Genomic DNA, 20,770 nt, shown 5'->3' with positions numbered 1-20,770 from the left:
TTAAATTTGTGTAATCCATACTGTTGCCTTACAAAATTATCACAAGAAAAATTATATGAGCCCTAAGAGGGAGAAAAGGGAGAACAGAAACAATTACTTGCAATGTGTTACATTAAAAAGGGCACTTGAATTATTCACTCAAGTCTTGCAAACCACAGGTTGTAAATAAGGGAGAAAGAATGAGATTTGATATTCCCATGATAGCAAAGATGTCCACGTTGGGTTTCTAAGCTGTAACACAATGTGGACTTGTATTCAGTCCTGCAGATGGAGAAAGTATATTTTCTCTAAACGTTAGTATCAATAAACACTGAGTAACCAGAACAACTTGGACGAAGGACAAAGTGTTTCTGTTTTAAACACATTTATCGCAGGCTGCAAAGTTCCTCAATGTTTCCAAGAAAGTCGTATTTCTAAGGGGGGAGGCGGAGGGAACTCAGAACCTGATACAATGTAATTTAAATTGTAATCGTTCTTAGTTTAAATTTAAAGTCCATAAATATCTAAACATTAAATTGTATTACCCGCTCCTGAAGAATAGATGGCAGTTTGCAACCATCTTTGTGTATGACGTAACTTTGCCAGCCAATAGAATTGAGTTGGAAGGAATCCCAAACAGGGGCGAAGTCATTGGAACATAGAAACTTCTCGATTAGAGATAGAAAGAAAAATAAGGAATTACCAGTTTTATTTTAGCAGGCATTTACGAGAGAAATAAGTCTGAAATAATGTCTACGAAACTAGAAGAGGTAAGCAATTCCTTGTAAAGTAATTCCTGAAATAATAACATGTCTAACCTTAAAATTTAGAATGCAGTGTTCGGTAGCGGGAAAGTACAAAGGAAATTGAGAGTATTGCCTAAGATAGCAGTTTGTTCATAGTATTCGACCTTGAATAATTACTTTTTATACTAAGTCATGTGTATGTCAAACTTACCCAATATGGTTAGTGTTTTACTGTGAAGGGGGTATGGAGAAAGTACATGCATCTGCTATCTCACCCTTACTCTATAGAAGAATTTACCTCAACCAGAAGTTCTCAGCTATTACAAATACATGTAAGCAACAATGGTTGTGCTTTGTTGTGTAATTATTTTAATAGTTTGAGGAGAGCAATGTTACTATAAGCGTAGGGACATAGAAAGTGTTCGATGTCCACCGACCTGACATCATCCTTGCCACTAATGTCTAAAAAAATGTTAGTGCCCATTGTTCTATTGTCTACTTTAATTTTACCTTCACATTTTCATGGTACTAGACATCAAAAGGGCCGGAAATTAATGACCTAATCAGATACTTCTTATCTTAAAACTAACTCACTTTATCAATCCATAGCTCAGTACTATGGAAATTCTGTAACCACCCTGCCATCTGCCTGTCTATAGCATGCAGTAGATACTAATGCCATATGTAAGGGGAAATTATCACATGCACATGTTGTCATGAACAAAACTCGTAAAATGTGGCTTGTATATGTCACCTTGTAATTAATGTTTTAAAACACTTTAATTTCTTTACAGCTCAGGCTGGATGTTGCAGAATTAAACCGATTTCTCAGTGCAGCAGTGCGGCAGAAAGTGAAAGATGCCCTTTCAGTTGAAATTCGCAAACTTGAAACTGAAATCACAACATTGAAAGAGTTTTCTGAGAAAGATTCGGTTCCTGAAACACCTGTCAGTCCAGTTACAACATCCAAGCTGAAGTGTTATGAAGTGAAGCTTAATAACTATGGTAAAAAATATGAATTTATAGTATGAACAGTTCTTGATAGCCTGTGCCTCACTGTTATGTACAGCATAGTTATTAGAAGTTGTGATTAACTTATTGCCTTGTAGTTTATTTGCTGCTGTTATGTTAGATTCTACATGAAATGGGGCACATTGTGTAACTTGGGCTGTCATGAATTCAGGCTACCCCTTCCCCTTATTAGTGAAGTTTTACTACACAGATGACTGTACTGTACTGAAGACCCAGATAATGTAAAATAATAGGTACTCTTTAAAATTATTCAAACCTGATTCTGGAATTAACTATGCCACAGTATACCCTGGAAGGGTACATGAACTGTTCTTTAAAGGCCTTGTGTGCCATGTGGCATCCTCTACTGACTTGTACTTTTAGTAAGTAAATTACTTGATTTAACTGGATTGTGAACACCCGCAAGCCTGATATGGTAAAGGTTACTATCGGTGTACAGCTGGTCTTGTAAAATGTGGTATAGTGATAGCGTATAAGCTTATTTTTTATACTTTTTTTTTGTATTGCCTGAAAACATTGCATGGCATATTAAAAGTATGAAATGTCAAGTCCAATGAAAAGAAAGAAACTACGTGCTTATAAGTTTAACATTTATAATTTTATTTTATTCATACATTTTCTCCATTCTTTTTTCAGCATGGGATCAGTCTGACAAATTTGTTAAAATATTTGTTGCTTTAAAAAATGTACAAACAGTGGAAGCAGCTAATGTGTTCTGTGAATTCACCAACAGGTTAGTATTTTTCTTTAGTACTTCATTAATGTGTAGTTTTAATGGTGTATGTACTCCTTGTTGATTATGGATTTTTTTATTTATTCCAGGTCTGTGGAACTGAAGGTGAATGGTTTGGATAATCGAAATTATACTCTGCCTGTAAAGAATCTACTGGAAGAAATAGATGCAGATAAAAGCCACTGGAAAGTGAAAACAGGTAGAATTTGTGTTCATTGTAATTTGTCTCAAGTCTTTGTCAGACATTACATTTTCATGTATGCCTGCATTCAAAATTATGTGATTTCCAGATAATGTTGTCATATTTCTCGCAAAGAAGAAAGATGGAATCAAATGGTCACACATGACAACACACGAGAAGAAAGCTAATGAGCCACGGTTACCTAAACTCGATCAGAATGACGATCCATCTGCTGGACTTATGGATATGATGAGGCAGATGTATGAAGACGGAGATGACGATATGAAAAGAACCATCGCAAAAGCTTGGACTGAGAGCCGCGAAAAGCAAATGAATTTCTAATTTGAGCTTTATGTCTTAACATTTGTACAACAATTAAGAACCTCCAAAGAACATGAGAATAGCCGGAATAAAATCATTCAAGTTTTCATATAAATACCATTCCTATAACTTATGTTTGGAAGTCAGCATTTTTAAAGTAGGTTGTGGCTTGGAGTAGTAATGTTTATAATTTAATAGTTGCACATTTCACATTTTTTCATTCAGACTTCAGTTTAATTTCCTGGATGTATATTTGTAGCAAGTGCATACCATGTAAAATGATACATTGCAAAACCCACTTGAATAAATAAATATATCTTCTCTGTGAAAAATTATAAGTATTCTGTAATGTATATTAAACATTTTACTCTCCTCCTTGCACTATATTTCTATTTTAGATCCCATGTGAATGGCCATAATGTCCTACTGAGGTAGGTTTTTAAGTTGAAAAAGTTCAACTATTACTTTATTTAGAACAGTGGTCCCCAACCTTTTTATGCCTATGGGCACATTTGAGAGTTTATGAGATCATGGTGGGCACCAACCAATTAACAAAGCCAAATTTTCTTTTCTCTGGACAAATAAGATATGGACACCAAATAATACACAAAACAACACTACGTTTAATGATACAAGAAACCATGCAATCAAAAATATGTACTTTCAAAAGTACAATTAGTATTACTGAAGTGGGAAGTTAGTGTGATGTTTGGCACTGCATTTCATCGGCCAGTTTTTCAAATTTGGGAGTGCAGGATGATATCGCTGCTCGGAAACAATCGTCAAGATGGGCATTAGTAAGTCGAGATCTGAGCTTCAATTTTATAATGTTGTGGTTGAACAGCCTTCATTATTCAGTATAACCTCTTTCCGTAACAATGCGGGAACCCAAAAAAAGCCTTGGCGGGCTCCCGCGGGCACTGCGTTGGGGACCACTGATTTAGAATATGCATAGCTGACCAGGAATTCATTAAGTGATAGGCATGGTCAGGAAATTTTTCCTGCTTTGCATTTGTATTTGCTACAGTAGGAAGTGAAGTTGGTTGGGTTTAGGTTTTGATGATGGTACATGGCTCATCACCCTCATGATGGAGGCAGCAGGGACATCTGAAATGTTGGTTAACTAATAGACTATACAGTGCAACAACCCAGAAGATGGCCATCTTTGTTCAGATGGTTGTTTATGTATATTTTATGTATGTAATTTAAGTAAGATACATGTCTATCAGTATGGGGATGCTATGATTAGCATGCAGACAATTATTACAATAAAAATTGTGAGTACTGCTAACATTTCATACAGAAATGGAAGAGTTAACTTCTGAAGCCAATGCTTGTCTAAATAATATTAAAAATCTGACACTTCCACAAGAAAAGAGATTTCTACTAGCCCCATTAATACACATTTCAGGCAGAATGGTAACTTATGAAAACTTAATCAGGTGAGGTTTGAGGTTATTGCAGTGACAAGTATGGTGATGGCTGTCTTCTGGGATGTAGGACTGTGTAGTCTGGTAGATACTGATTTTTCAGAGGAGCTTACTGTTTCCATCATCATGGTGATGCTCCTTTGAAACAGTCAATATCTACCAGACTATACAGTGTAATATTCTGAGAAGACGGTAATCTTAAAGCAGATGGTTTAGGTCCTTACCATTGAGCTTTACGGGGTTAAATCTGCATATTGTATCTGCTGCAAGCTATACTTCAACTCAGGGTTTAATGGTTTAGTTGCATAATACTGCAATGCACAGGACAGCTGGACTGCCATAACGAATGGCTGATAAATGTTGCGGACAATGGTACACAGTAGCAGGTTTTATAATCCTGGAAGGAATAACATAAACATGATAATATTTACAGCTTAGATTTAATGTTCAGGAGGTCTCGACTGATAAGAGGGCTGTTCAGCTGGGGTTGCTACACTGTCTGGGGTCTGGTCATAACCTTTAATATATAGTTTTACTGCAATTAAGCTGTCTTGGGTGATAATCTGTATAGGTATGGGGTCACAATCCATTGTTTTAGAGACTGCCTCCATCACTAAATAGGTTTGACAAGTGGTACAAGCAAGGACATGGGGCACCAAGAGCCAGTTGTGCCACTTGTCACATCTACCCTGATGACTAAACAATCTCCAAAACATTGGATTGAAAATCCATACACACACCTTATCGCCCAAATGACTTCAGTGCTGTTAAATGATATATTAAATATATTTCTGCAAAACAAACATCACACAAAATTTCTTGTAACTGTCATTTTTAATGTACGTTGTCAAACACTGCCAGTAATATACATTACCTGTTTAAACTGCAGTAAAATTTTTAATATATCTCATAAACAGTGTAGTTCACATAAAATATTTTATATTTCTATAGAACTGTGTGCTATAACATACAAAATAAATTGTAACAGTCACATGAATTCACTTATCAAACAGATACTCTTAAGAATACAGTGTTAAGAGTTCCAGGTTAAAGTTACATTAAAGCATTTAGAAGTCAATAACACATATCAGAATAATCCCAAATTACCCTGAATGATACTGTTGATAAATGCAATTAAATAAAAGGAATTAAATCCAAACACTTAATGTTCAGTATGGCACTTTATTAAGGATCAGTACAGCTATGCAAATTAAAACTTCAGCTCATTTTAAATCTTTCTTATTCATCAATGAAATGTGTTTTCTTCCATATAAGTATATTCTTAATGTAAGTAGATGGGGAAATCAATATTAAATTAAATTTTGAATAACAGGGCTATGATATTTAAATATTTAATGACAAGTCATACAAGACATTAACAAATAACCATTCAGACTCTATCAAGAAATTAATATTCAAACTCCATGGAGCAGAATTCATAAGAAGTTAATAGTTGCACAGTTTTTAAAAAATTCCACGCCATTCACTAATCCTTTCCCTAAGTATTCTTGTATTTAAAAATAATATTAATTCAAAAAATGTTTGAACTGTGAAAAATGTAAAGTACTGCAACCCACTTAAGTGAAATACATCTAGAAGGGAAAGCTAACAGATAAATATAAAAATAGAAAATAAGTCTAAATTATATCAAATTATAACAGTAATAACATGGAATCTTACAAAGACAAACAATAGTATAATCCAAGAAACGTACATGAAATGTTTTAGAATTGGGGAGGAAAACAAGGAGGGATGCAATTACAAAATAAATTATTTCAGGATAAGCTGAAATCAAAAATTTGCTAACAAAATTACAATAGAATCAACTAGTGGTTCAACCATGCAAAGAGAAATTAAATAGAACAAGACACCAAAAGGAGCATTAGAATTAAAATGTAAAAGAAAGAGGCCTATGGGATGATAGAGAACAAGACTGTTTAACCAGGTACCAGAAGACATCAGGGTGAGAAAGATGACTGGTAAAGGACTGTAAGAAATAAAAAGGAGGGACTGTGGGATGAAAGAAGAAACTGAAACATTGTCTATTGATGGGAATGATATTTAGTAGACTGTGCTGTGAAGTATATAAAGTTGGTTGTTAAAAAACTACTTCTGATAGTTATGACTATCATTAAGTATACCAGGTTGTTAAACCTAGCTGCCACATACATGTAATTCATATTTTCAGTACCACAGAATACAAATCATAAGACACAGAAATGAAGTTTTTACAACAGCTGCATGTCATTATGCTGAGAGAAGGATACTCAGAATCGTGTCCTGTGGCAGGCTTTGGCGGTGTTGATGTTTGACCTGCGGGTTGTCACCAAAGAGTTAGTTAATTAGAGAGAAGGGTACAAATTGCTCATATAACACTTTGGTTTTGAGACCGTAACAATGCTCTGTATTTTATGTCTATATGTAGGACAATTTTTCTGCTTTCTTTCTTAATGAAAGACTATCAAACTTTCAGAGTCTCGTGTACAGGTCTGTGTGAACAAACTGGCAATTTGAAAAGTACAAACATTTTTCACATTACATTTATAAAAATTACTTTTTCAGCCAGTCCACATGAAATTGGCAATGGAGCTAAAATGTGTACAGTTGAGAATCTGTACCAAATTTCAAATCAGTAGCTATTGGAGCTCATAACATAGCTACAGCAAATGGAGTTGTGACATGATGACATTTCAACACATGGTATTACTTATCAGAGTTCAATCAATCATGAGTACCAGGTCCTTATGACATATGAAAATTAAAATGTGGTGAATATTTTACAGCAATATCACAAAATTTTTGCCTCTATTTGCAAGTCCAGTTACTCATGCCATCATCTTAAAATTCCTTGCTCTGAACCACATTTCTTGAGGCCTGTTATAAAAACTAAATAAATGTATTGAGGATTTTACTAAAAATAAAGCCATTCACCTTGAATAATGTGCACAATGAACCATTTATGGCACTGCCATAATGAATATAAATAAATATAAAAGTAAAGTAAAGCTGTCCCACTATATGCCATGTAGGCGCTTGGGGGAAGTGGAGGTATAGCTCCTATTCATTCTTGACCTTAGCACTAGATGGGGTGAGTGGTCAGCATCACACCCTGGGAAAGAACCCCGGTACTCATTGGATAGGAGGCTGGGTGGGCCCCAGAGCTGGTCTGGACACAGTGGCTAGAGGAAAAATCCTCTGCCCCCATCGGGGATTGAACCCCGGTCGCCCAGTCCATAGCCAGTCACTATACCGACTGAGCTACACCAGCTCACATAAATAAATATATTAGAATCTAAATACATACTTTGGCACATTTGGACTGTAAAGTTTATGAAAATATTGCACTACTATGATAACTGAGAATGTTGATTGGTTATTAATCCTAACAGTGCTATGTGAAAAAGGACACTGCCAAATATGCAGATTTCTGTAACATAAATATTTTGTTTTACCAGACTGAACAACAAAGAGGAGGGTGGGAAAGAAACAAGAAAAGAATAGAGACAAAAAAGAAGAATGACATACAGAAATAAAGATCGAAACAAAGGTAGAAATTATGAAATAAAAGCAAGACAAAATAAAATGTTAAAAAACTTAATGATGTACATACATAGATACAAAGATATGAGCAAAGATGAAATACTGGCAAATGCACAGCCGAATGACGCTTATTTTTCACTGAGAGTGCATGGACTAAAAGACCAAAGCAATTATTTGGGCAGTCACATGGTCAACATTTCAGAGGAAATATTTCATACACAGCCTTCTTGAGAGTCTTAGATTCTGACTTGAAAAGTATGGATACATGCTGTCATCTCTAGTAATTGATGTTGCTGAATTTTAAATAAGATTCCAGATAATTTAAACAAATTATACCACAAAAGTCTGGTATCCCAGAGACTGCATATCATTGTAGTGAGTATATTATGTGGTATACAGAGTGAATGCTGTTAATATGTTTAAGCACATTTATATAACAGAATCTATATAAAATGAGTCTGAGTTTCTCCAGACTGATGCTGGGATAAATCTTGAAATAAGCCATGATCATTTCCTTCCAAAATCTTACCTTACTCATCATCTTCCTATTTCACTCAATGTCTCTTAACCTCTGCAGTTGAAAAAACCTCAATTAAATACTCTGAGAATCAATAAATCAGGATTGGAGGCCATCTGGGTTCAATTCCAGGCACTATCACAGTATTCACCTGAAGGGATTGAAAACCTCAATCAGGGTAAGTAGTTGTGCTGAGATTTGAACCTGATACCTCTTAACTTCTGTTCCACAATGTATGTTTGCAGTATGTGCCTTCATGTTTCACTCATCTTCTATTACTTTTAGAGTCTGCAGTTCATTAAATAAAACGTTTCTTCATAAACATGATTATTAGCACTTCCAGAATTATTTTATTTTCTTAATAACAACACACACAATTAATTTAAAATACACTATTTCTATGATGAAGGAGCCTGTACAGTGTACTTACAAACTATCTGGTAACTAAGACACAGTAAACAATAATGTGGAGTAAAGTATGAAATGAATGTATACAAGTATACAGTACCTTACTTTTAAATACAGCAATATTAAAAATAAACATCTTAAAACTGGAATGATATACAAACACCTTGAAAATTCTGTACAGAGTGATAATAACTTGTAGAATGGGCAGCTTCTGGCTAAAACCACTGAAAAAGATAACTTAAAGTTTAATAAGCAAATTATTTATGGCTGCATTTGAAGAAAGCAAATTAATTAATGAATTATGTTTCTTCTCTGACACTAACATTTGGTATCTGAGATTTTAATATATTCTAATAGAATATTGCATGACCAAGAATGAGCAGAGTTTGTCACGTAGCTACTAGATTTAAATTTTATTTATGGAGCCCTGTAATAAGGTATTTAGAAATGTCTTAAAGGAGATGACAGTACAAGAAGGAAAATTTTAATATATATATATATATATAATTGGAATTTGAAGACAATACATAAATGCATATATATATATTAGATTCTGCAGTGACTAGTTCCATACATAATTATTTATTTACTATTTGACTTAAATACTGATGTGATAGGGTTCTAGAGCAGGGAATTTCTATACACTAACTCATAAAAATTTGTGGATGAGGGGCAAAGTCTGATACTTCAGTATGTATTGTTTTATAATGAGAGATCATTTTAATCACTTGACAAAAAAAGAAGTTTGTCCCCTGTGAGAATGAAGTATTCAAATACTGTGCAGGAATGTAACAAATCTGAACTTACTGCTGACAGTTAACCGAGTACTTATTATACCTGCAATTTCTGATCATCTTAGAAAATTCAGAGAAGATGGAGGCAGCAAATTTGTTATAAACTGATAACCACCTAAAAGGTGAGATGGTGTCACAAACTAGAAGACCACAATCTGAACTCTCATGACTTTACAAATCTCAATTTTTAAAATATGTTCACACAACAGTGTCATTTCGTGAATTATGTTTATATCCTTTATTATTATGTAAAGTGCAAAGTCTGTTGGCACTTTTTCCAAAGATAACAATTTGACCCCTTTGAGATTATACACTCTTCTTCTTAGGTAATACTACTTACAAATTGTTTGTTTAGCTCAAACAGCTCTCAACATAAAGACATATTTGGAATAAATGTGCTATGCACAAGCCAGTGTCATCTGTGAGGTACAGTATGACTCAAAACTTTTGATGCAACATTTACATACTTGTCAATATGTAAGTAATTATATTTGTGACATTCCATAAGTTGCAGTTTTTATACATATATTGTTACATCCTGAACTACAACCTGGAAGATTAAACTGGTTCAGAATAATTGAATATGATCATGGACTTTCAGGTTTCTTAAAAACAGGGAATTTCTTTAACAGTTCAATTAACTCTCCACTTTTCAAAAGAAACACCCTGTGCCATAGGATTAGCTACGTATCAGCACACGGATATTTATCTCAAGTTATTTTATAATTACGAAATCCCCATTGTGAAGTTATTTGCACTCTGTCATTATGTGTACACTCATTAAGCTAAACACATATGACATCTTCATCCTTGTCCTGCAATGACACATCACTTCTCTTCTATAAATTATTGCAGTTAATACGTTGCTGTTTTCATTAATGCTGCTGCTTGAACTTCCTTTGATGTAATTGTGAACGCTTCTAGCATTATGGCCCGTGTACGATTCATGAGGTCCTCCACATCATTTTTGCATAGTCCTTCTGTTTTGATGGGAGGGAGTGTAGTGATTATTATGTTACCTGTCCAAAACAAGAGAGAAAAACAGATGTCTCTGATCCACACACTACTCCAGTCAGTGGGAGATCAAGGCATTACCAAGTGGGTATGCAGACTGAAGGGTAATGAACACAATGTGAAATTCTGACAAAAATTTTATATCCTCAACTTCCTTCAAACTGAACATTGTGGTTGAGTGGCATGCCAACATTATATTCAGGATGTTCACGGTTCAAATCATGGCTTGGAAAACAGCTATCCTGATTGTTCCTGAAGTTCCACCATGGAAATAAATTATATAAACTACACAGTTGAAAAAAGTGTTACTAAACAGCCCAAGAATAAATCTATCAATCAATCAGCTTCCAAGAATTTATACATTTAAATTTATAATGAACCAATGTGAGCAACTGGCTATGGGCTGGATGACCTCGGTCCAACTTCCAGCAAGCACAGGAGTTTTCCTCCGCCTCTGCACTGGCTCTGGAGTCCATCAAGTCTCATGTTCATTGGGTATTGGGGCTTCTTTATTTCTTTGGGAAGGTGGTCACAGCATGTAGCTGACCACTCACTTTCATTTACTGCTAAAGTTAAAAATATACAGAGATTTACCTTCACTTGTCCTACATACCTTCATGACACTGTACAACACTCATGTGCAGAGACAACTTTACCTCACTGTTTTATGTTTGTAGCTAGTATAGGATTTGAAAAACAGAGAATGGGAAATAAAATCTCAAAAGTTCATGTCACTGCCATGTTTGTATTCTTCAATATATAAAAGGAAAAGTCACGTAACAAAAGACATACTGGGAATCTTTCATTATACCAAGTTTCACATGCTCTGATATGCTGTGAAAAAAAGTGTTTATTTGTAAACGTTTCATACGTAGTACTTCAAAGATTAAAACATTTCAGTAATCTACATTGGCTGCTGTGGATAGGTAATTAAAAACTATGAATATATGCTACTGTCTAATGGCCTGAAGTTCATACTGATTTCAATTTCAGTCAACTGATTAAAAAATTACTGTGGATAGGAATCATGGCTAAGTGTTCTCAAGACTGACACACACATACAGGTTTTTGTAGAGTTGAATTTGGATGGTATATGGTTAAAATGCTGGTACTGGCTATACTGACTGAATACTGATTTTCCTCAGTATTTCCAGGAAAATACAAGAATAACACATTCAAATAAGCAATATTAGCTTCTCTGAAAAAATTTCATACTCACCATTTATGAAAATCTTCTTATCCCATTTGACAATATAATTTCTGCTACTGAAACAGCATTGTTAATTAACCTAATACACAGGTATTATATGACTTTCTACATGCTTCCCAAATTTCAAGTGATAACTGCTATTTTATATTTTTTAATATCCTACCATCATGACAGATCAAAGATTACATGATGTTTAACCTTCAGAAATAGTTCTGGAAACATATTTCTCCAAAGGAGTTCTATAACCAGGTCACATTTTTATTTTACCACAGAATATTCTCCTAGGGAGTGAAGCTGATACTCAGTCTCCAACTGCATAAAGCCACATCTCTATACAAGAATACAAAGGTACAGGTTTCCACCTGCACCTTTATTTTTCCACATTCAGCACTTCTTCTTCTATGGCTCCCCGGTCCGTATTCGGTCCATAGACTCTTCAATTCTCCACTTCCATTCTGTCCTCTGTTAGGTCCACCTGTCCGAGGCTTTGATTGAGGTTTCAAAATATCTTCCTTTTTATGGTGCAAGGTTGTTAGCCTTGCGACCAACCCCCAACCTGGAGGACCAGGGTACCTATCTTAGTCTGACCTCTCCCCCTCGACCAATCAGGCGTGGGAGGCCCTACCAGCAGCTATGTTACCGCCAGCATAGCTCTTGGGGTCACTGAGGTACTCAAGCACTTACATACCACAATGTTTGTGCAGGTAATGTTGGAATGATAACTGTCTTAATTCAGGTCATGCAGTGTTAAGCAGCAGATGATCAAGAATGGGGTAAAAGAGAGACCCATCCAAGGTACACATAATGCAAGACATTGAAAATGATCAGGAAATATTCTTATGCATGTAAAAATTATGAGTTATAATATATTACTTGGGATACTGGGAACGACCCGTTCTTCAAGTGTCTGAGCACTGCGGGTCCAAACTTTTCGTTGGCTCGTTGTGTAGACATTCGGTAGGACTCCTTGGACGAGGGATCAGCCCGTCGCAAGGCCTCTACCTGTGCACAGGACAGCACAACACAGAAAAACGCGGACAAACATCCATGGCTTGAGTGGGATTCGAACCCACGGTCCCAGCAACCAAGCGGCACAAGGCCCACGCCTCAGACCACGCGGCCACTGCAGACCCCTATATAATATATTAGTTTTCAAAAATTTAATTACATATTTCTGGGAATGTTCACTGTATACAAGTATTAACATATTACAATTTTTACTTTCCCTCATCATAGAGCATACAATATACTACTCTATAATTTGCACATACAGCCCTTGAACTATATTTCCAAAAGATTGTTGTCATACTGTGTTCTTTGCAGGGACAGAAAGAAGAAATTGTCCTGATACTGAATGCTGAGGCTGCTCAAAATTATGTGGAAAAGGATGTGGCATGAATTCTTTGTATTTGTCCCCGAGTGTTAAAATGGCTATAGTAATTCTTTCACTGTGTCAAATTACATGCAGTTTTTGAAGAACTACTGACCTGAATCAAACTGCTTGTTGTTATTATCCAGGAAGTAATATGATGAAAATATAACTGGCAGGACTGGGACCTGAGCTGCAATAGCAACATGGAAAGCCCCTTTCTTGAAAGGTAGAATATTTCCAGTATTGTTTCTTGTACCTTCTGGGAAAACCCACATCTTCATCTGCACATAAGTATAAGATAAATTACACAACATACACTGTGCGATGACCACACTGATGATGGAGGCATAAATGTTGGTAAACTTCTACCAGGCTTTTCAGCACAGCCCAGAAGATAGCCATCTTTATACTTTCTACTGCACGAACCTCAAATCCTACTTAGTAAACACCTATGGGGAAGCCACTGTTTGTGATTTACCTCAATCCTTCCAAGCAAATGCTAAAATAAAACTCTTTGAAACTAATACTTCCTGCTATCTACCTTTTCCTTTCTGTCTTACATATTTTATATCTGCTGTTTGACATGAGATACAAATGTATCTGGTTTCATATAGTATGCATAAGGAAAAGAGATCAAACCCTCTTGTAAATTTAACATTTTGGGATCTGAGGTTCCCATTGGGACAAAGATGTGGTTTGTGGTTTTCTGGGTTGTGACACCATGTAGCCTTGTAGGTGCTTACCAGTGTTCGTGAAGACTGGGGCAATACATTCCCCTGAAATGCTGTTAATCACATACAAGACTATATGGTGCCCAAACCCAGAAGACCTTATCAACAAATACAGCACTGTTTAAGATTATTCTCTGTAGAAACATAGAATTAAATTATATTGATTTATTGAAGAAGATAAATATGAAATTATTTCAATTTAGTAAAAGAAAAGACATGAGTACAAGGTTCAAGCACATTCTTTCACGAAAAACAAAACCTGGTTTTAAATTCCCACCAAATTTGAGAAATGTACTAAGGAGGTGTGAAAAAGAAGGGAGACATAAATTATCACATAGGAAGACCTGTAAAGAATGGCATGAAACTTGTATTTCCACAATTGTTGTTAGTAAATCTGATGTCCCAAAACTGAAATGAAAATCCATATTATTATTAGGCAGTTAGTCAAGCAAGATTGTCATATATCATGCATATGGAAGTTCCATTAAAATAGAATGTATGAAGTTCCATTTAAAATAGAATGTGAATGTAAAAACCTTTTAATTCAACCTTTCTCTTAAATGCAACCTTTAATTTAAAACTTTCCACTTCCATCTATTAATTCTGACAATAATTTATTCAAAAATGGTAATTTATTGACTTTGTCCATTCCTATCATAGCACTATGAGACAGGTGTGCAGTAACTTTTATTAGAATTAAGAAATTACATTTATTCTTTGTCTGGTCAAAAACACACTCCACTAAAAATTGTATAAATAATACCATTTGTACAGAGACCAAATGAACTCTTGCTGGGTGGCTCTTCCCTCTCAGGGTTATAAACAAAATCTGTACCATGGAGTTGGTTACAATCTTTGTTAAATATTCTTAATGTTGTATTATGAACTGCTAATACAAACATGTGATTCGTACTGTCGTGGAAGAGCTATTAAACTGTCAACCTGAGAGCAGAATAAACTGCCTGTGAGAAAAATTAATTCTCTTTCAGTTTTGAGTTTCATGATATGTATGAATAACGCAGCATACCAGCCCAAAAAAAAAAATCTCCCACTGCCAGTCCAACAATGCAACCATGGATAAGCCCTCTTATACTTGCCATGAGAGCAAACCAACCACCAGAATGAAAGTTAAGGTCAAAATCCCAGATATCATATCACCCAAAGCACATAGCATAAACAGATGTTGCTGTAATAAAGAAACAAGCTAGTCTTTTGAAAAATTAATTTACCACATGACTCCAATCCATTCATCCAGTAACAGGCTTCTGGAAAATAAAATTAACATTAATACTACCACAATATACATATGTAGATTTCACTATTAGTCCCATTCTTAGCAATAAATTAACCTGAAGATGATTAGTATCATCATTATCAGCTTGCCATGTCTTATGCACCAGAGAGTTTGAAATGGGATTCTTGAATGTGGCATTCAAAGGACATGATTTTTTTTTCAGTTATATTTATAATTCTGTATGAAATCTATGATTTTCTGTGAGTAGTCAATTACTTCATCCCACCTAAAACAAATTTCATTTCTGGTGTTGTGATTCTGATTTCATCTCGTTTGCACGTAGTCTAAGCTTCACTGCAACAAGTCAAAATGGATTGTCCTAAATTCCTGTAAAGTCTAATTCTTGTATGTTCCTAAACCAAATTCAATTATGAACATTTGGTTTATTAATCCCATTGCTCTGGTAATTTTAAAAATTAAATAATGTTTTGTTTTTTACTATTTTCATATATTAACTGTGATATTTTAAACAGTTAACTAGTTCTGTAACTCTGTTATAGATACTTTTCTTGCAAATGGGATTTTTCCCTTTCCATTGCTTTAGTCTTTGCTGTAGAACTTTGCATGTTGAAGTTATAAGTTTTCCAGAAAACCTGGTCATGTGCAAGATGTGAGTATGAAGATTTCTGTCTTCTGGGTTGTTGCGCTGTGGAGTCTGGTCGATGTTTACCAACGTTTCAGAGGTCATACTGCCTCCGTCATCAGGGCGATGAATATGCTAGTCCCACACACCCTATTGGCATATTCATCGCCCTGATGACGGAGGCAGTATGACCTCTGAAACGTTGGTTAACATCGACCAAACTACACAGCGCAACAACCCAGAAGACAGAAATCTTCATACTCACCGCTGTGAAAACCTCAAATCTTACAAGATGTGAGGTGTCTAGCAGCTTATTAATAAAGACATTATGAACGGTAACACTATATAGTGTTGTAGTACACAAAATGAAGATACCAAATGATTGTAGCTATTCTCAAGTGACTGCAAACCGGGAAGTATTTAAACAGATAATATGGACTTCAAAAATTTATTTGACACATGAATCCAAGCAATGAAATGTTTCACTAAGGTGATTTTTTCAGTCGCTCCATAATGGAATCCCAGATTATTGTCCAGCGTGTGTTTTAAATAAGTTATTGTAACTTTGCAGTCCATTCTTAATTCTTTTTGGGTGTTTTGTTAAAAATCTCATGAACTTCAGTGCAGTACATAACAAAAATTATGACATAATATCTGATATTTCAGGTTTCACAGAAGTGAAGATGTTAATTATGATCTTCCATGTTGCAATGCTTTGTAGTCTTATAGATAGTTATCAGCATTCTGGAGAAGTATATTGCCTTCATCTTGAGCATCATACTGAAGATGAAAATGATAAGTTTCTCCAAAATATTAATAACTAACTACAGTACCAAATGGAATCACAATCAGAAGACCATAAGTGACAATAAAAATAATCTTTATTTATTTTCTGTAACTTGTAGTGCAAGTCCCATTTTGATACAATAATTTCAGCCACATAAATACTGCAAATGAAAAGACAGAAAGTCCACATAATATAGAAATATCTTAGGAAGAATAAGAAGAATTATTATGAACCATGTACCTTTTTTTCCTTAATGAGTGTTGTTGCCCTGTTAATTGTAGCACGAGCTTTATCAGAATTAAGCCGATCAATAAATATAAGTCCACACAACCAAGCGGCTAAACCGAAAGGCCATGCATAAAATAACTCCTTTTTGGCAACCACTGTACATTTATCCATCACTGGCCAAATATCAAACATTCCTGTAATGGGTAACAAAAAATATTTGTGTCATTTTCATGAATTTTAAAACATTTACGACACAGAATTTTTCCTTATTGGAAACAGACAAAGATCATGAGTTCTAGCATATTTAATAATTTAAATAAGTGTTTTAAACTGAGAAATAGATGTAAAATTTCTAATAAGTTATGGTGATTATTTTGACAGTCAAGTTCCACAGTACCCAGCCTATAACTTCTCATTGTTTCCTCCACTAATAAAAAATGTGAGATAAATTTGAAATATGGAATTTCAGAATTTCAATACACAATTTATTTCATACTTGTAATATAATTTACTCTCAAGGAAAGTATCTGAAAATTATAAACTGGCTCAAATAACTGATGTTAAAAATCTAACCTCTAAACTGTTTTCACTTTCTAGACTTGTACTTTTCAACATACACAACATATCAATGAATGTAAATGCAAATGATAACACTTGTATTATAGCAACACTACAAGTACACCTTCATTCATAACAAAAATTGCATGTACTGACCACATTATGAAACTTTTAGTTTGCAACAAAATATTGCTTTACCACTGACAACCAAAATTATTAAATAAACACAAAACAATAAAAGTCTTACCCAAAATGTCCAGTGAACTTTGATGATTGGCCACAATAATACATGCTTGCTCCTTCTCCAGGTGTTCTTGTCCTCGAAGTTCCCACTTTAATCCAAGAAGACCTGAAATGTGGCGGCAGAGTGCTGAGGCCAAACTGTTAAAGTGTAAACACAGTGTTAGCATTCACAGAAACATTATCTTTAACATCTTTACAGGCAGATGAGACCACATGAACGACCTATGGATAGATGAGATGATAATATTAAACTGGATATTAGGGATATAAGGATGGTAAGTATGATTGGATTCATCTGAATCAGGATAAGGACCAGTGACAGGCACATGTAAATGCATTAATGAAACTTCAGGTTACATGAAAGGTGGCAACTTTGACTAGCTGAGCACACTACTAGATTCTCAAGAAAGACTCTTCTCCATGGAGTTAGTGTATATTATTTTAAATAAATTAGGTGTGAACATGTTGGCTGGATGTAATTGGTTCAGGACTGTCTATGGACAAACTTTTGTGAACACAACAATTAACTTTTGAGTTACATAACAGTAGACAGACAGGTGATGCACCTCATACATCATAATAAGCAGGATGTTGAAAAACAGTAAGTATAGTACAATCATCATAACCCTGATTATGGAGGCAGCAACCGCCTCTGACACATTGGCAGACTTCTACCATACTACACAGAACTATAACCCAGAAGACCATCTTCATACTTGCTGCTGTAAAAACCTCAAATCTTACTTTGTTTTTACATTATTACCAATTTGTCAGCAATTATGAAATATAATCAGAAATATCTAAAGTTACACAACACTGAAAATACCAAACTAATATAGTAACTATATAACAATACACATAAATTCCACTCAGTTTGCCATATATATATAAAATTCCACACATATAAAAGATATGCACATACATATACATAAATACAATATCATACACAACATTCAGAATCAACTATAAGTCCGCAAAAACATTTTATTAACAATTTAAATTCATAAACAGTGCTAAAGGTGCAAGTCAAAAGGGAATACCTCATTGTTACATTTTACTATTAGTGGATAAATGTGTACTTTTGAAAAGCAGCTATTGTAATTCATACAAATCAGTCTCTTCTCAACAGTAAACTACTGTCATAACTATGTAATTCATATTTGTATAATATTTGTGCTATGACATGTTTTACATTCTTGGAATGGGCCAGTGAAGAATCTGCGGTATGTAAATAAATTATATTCTCCTAAAAACTAATCTATTAAAGTGCAAAACATGAAAAATACAATGTATTATGAATTGTAATTTTAGAGGGAAAACTTCCATTTGCAAATACGTACAGTAGATTCTTAACATCCTTTGGCCGGAACATCATAATCGGAATTACCACTACAGCCGTCGTCATTACAATCCCATAATATAAGAAAAACTTGATATAGTATCTGAAAGCTCTACTGGTTTCATACAGGAAAGGCAATATTAATATAAATACAACTAAAACCAACTCCAAAGAACTCGGTAACATTTTACAATTCAATACAGACGACTACTGAAGTGTCAGTTTGACAGATCGATAATTATATTCGATACTCTCTGTACAATACATCGATGTATCAGTCATATCGATATATGAATTGCGGCGGTCGATTCTGACGCAGAGAATTCCCGTTAGATGGTGCTTGTATATCTTTCAACCCCTAACCATATTACAACGCGAAACTAGGAAGAAGTAATTGATAGATGAAGGAGGGCGGGGCTCAAAGAATATAACTGGATCCTGGATACTGGGAACGACCCGTTCTTCAAGTGCCTGAGAACTGCGGGTTCCAACTTTTCGTTGGCTTGGCCTATAGACATTCGGTAGGACTCCTTGGACGAGGGATCGGCCCGTCGCAAGGCCTCTATCTGTGCACAGGACAGTACAACACAGAAAAACATCCATGGCTTGAGTGGGATTCGAACCCACGGTCCCCGCTACTAAGCGGCACAAGGCCCACGCCTCAGACCACGCGGCCACTGCGGACCCCGTATGGACAGACATTCTAGTCTGAGTTATAAACAAAAATTACCTCCTACAACAGAAAGTCTTCGAGTGGTTATTAATCCTGCTTCGTCTTCGGAAGACCTGTGTTTCAAATTTCGGTCAGGAAGCCGAATATTTTGATAGATCTTCAGTGGGTTTTGTAAGTCCTCCAAGGCAAATGGCAGGATGACATCTTATATTAGGCCACAATCGCTTCCATTCAGATCCGTCGCAATTTATCACTAATTAATCATCCTATTATACTAAAAATCTAAGGTAGTGGAAACGTCATTAAATAGGCCTACACCGAGAATAAGAAATACACTGGAAGTTACAGCTAAGCAATGGGGTTTGTTATCAGAGCTTTGCAACCCAATTCCTTAGAAGTCTTAGGTCAGGTGATCTCTGAGAGCCCAAACATGGCGATACTGGTTACAATTCTAAAATTTTGGTTAAAATTGTGCCAACTGTTCTTGGATTTTCGGGTATTTTAGTTATAAATGTGCCTATCATCCCTACGCCGAAACATGATTCGAAATCAAGCAAGAGGAGTCTGAGAACCCAGTACAACAAAATGCTGGAACATCAGGAAGACATACGACACGATACTGGAAAACTGACGCCCAGTATCTCGACGCCTATTATCGCGACGCCGACACAAGATCCCATATTGCTTAAATGAGCGCAGAGAAGGCACGGTACTGATAAACCGACGCCGACCGTTGCGAAGCCACAGGATAAAATAACAAATTACTGAATTGATACACAAGTTTATCTGCTGGGGGGAAAATGCCTTATAAACGCAATACTACATTGATTAAAGTCTAAACAGTACAAATCCAAAATATACATACGCAAAATATGGTGTATAAAGTTTCTCAAATACGACTGAGTAATAAATGAAAATACTAAGCTGAAAATAAACAGAGGGTAGTTGGCCTACAGATCGAATTTAAAATTACGATTCTAAATACTGTGACAGTGTTTAAAGAACGGGGGGGGGGGGGGGATGGTACCTCGAAGACAGTTGTAAGAATAAGGGAATT

At 35.3% G+C, this 20,770-nt stretch overlaps 2 protein-coding genes across 3 annotated transcripts; one reads left to right on the top strand and one right to left on the bottom strand.

Annotated features, from left to right (window-relative positions):
* The first annotated feature begins 576 nt into the window (after nucleotides 1–576).
* LOC110832225 (calcyclin-binding protein) lies at nucleotides 577–3,330 on the top strand. Its single transcript, XM_022069038.2, has 5 exons — nucleotides 577–749; nucleotides 1,520–1,730; nucleotides 2,394–2,490; nucleotides 2,580–2,689; nucleotides 2,781–3,330. The coding sequence occupies exons 1-5, from the start codon at nucleotides 729–731 to the stop codon at nucleotides 3,011–3,013; spliced, it is 672 nt and encodes a 223-aa protein (XP_021924730.1). The 5' UTR covers nucleotides 577–728; the 3' UTR covers nucleotides 3,014–3,330.
* Nucleotides 2,334–19,262, bottom strand: LOC110832209 (1-Acylglycerol-3-phosphate O-acyltransferase 1). 2 transcript variants are annotated; one of them, XM_022069023.2, is made up of 5 exons: nucleotides 19,042–19,262; nucleotides 17,706–17,839; nucleotides 16,913–17,094; nucleotides 13,393–13,558; nucleotides 2,334–4,819 (listed from the first exon to the last, which is right to left on the bottom strand). In XM_022069023.2, exons 1-5 carry the CDS (start codon nucleotides 19,224–19,226, stop codon nucleotides 4,812–4,814), a joined length of 675 nt encoding a protein of 224 aa, XP_021924715.1. In that variant the 5' UTR covers nucleotides 19,227–19,262; the 3' UTR covers nucleotides 2,334–4,811. The 2 variants fall into 2 exon arrangements, with proteins under 2 accessions (XP_021924715.1, XP_021924712.1); XM_022069020.2 differs by lacking the exon at nucleotides 2,334–4,819 and adding an exon at nucleotides 5,345–10,700.
* Nucleotides 19,263–20,770: the final 1,508 nt, after the last annotated feature.

This window comes from Zootermopsis nevadensis, unplaced genomic scaffold (assembly GCF_977971745.1).
Source record: "Zootermopsis nevadensis isolate Lab colony 2312 unplaced genomic scaffold, Znev_1.0 Znev_ptg000002l, whole genome shotgun sequence".
Taxonomy (NCBI): Eukaryota; Metazoa; Arthropoda; class Insecta; order Blattodea; family Termopsidae; genus Zootermopsis; species Zootermopsis nevadensis.
The sequence above is the reverse complement of the archived record's forward strand: the minus strand, read 5'-3'. Positions and strand labels throughout refer to the sequence as shown.

Excerpts from the sequence above, each read along its gene's own strand:
- LOC110832225 (XM_022069038.2), top strand. The coding sequence starts at position 729 with ATGTCTACGAAACTAGAAGAG. Across the intron at positions 750-1,519 it reads TGTCTACGAAACTAGAAGAG|CTCAGGCTGGATGTTGCAGA; the intron begins GTAAGCAATTCC and ends ATTTCTTTACAG. Across the intron at positions 2,491-2,579 it reads TTCTGTGAATTCACCAACAG|GTCTGTGGAACTGAAGGTGA; the intron begins GTTAGTATTTTT and ends TATTTATTCCAG.
- LOC110832209 (XM_022069020.2), bottom strand. The coding sequence starts at position 19,226 with ATGTTACCGAGTTCTTTGGAGTTGGTTTTAGTTGTATTTATATTAATA. Across the intron at positions 13,559-16,912 it reads CACTCATTAAGGAAAAAAAG|ATGAAGATGTGGGTTTTCCC; the intron begins GTACATGGTTCA and ends ACTTATGTGCAG. Across the intron at positions 10,701-13,392 it reads CAACAAGCAGTTTGATTCAG|GTAACATAATAATCACTACA; the intron begins GTCAGTAGTTCT and ends TGTTTTGGACAG.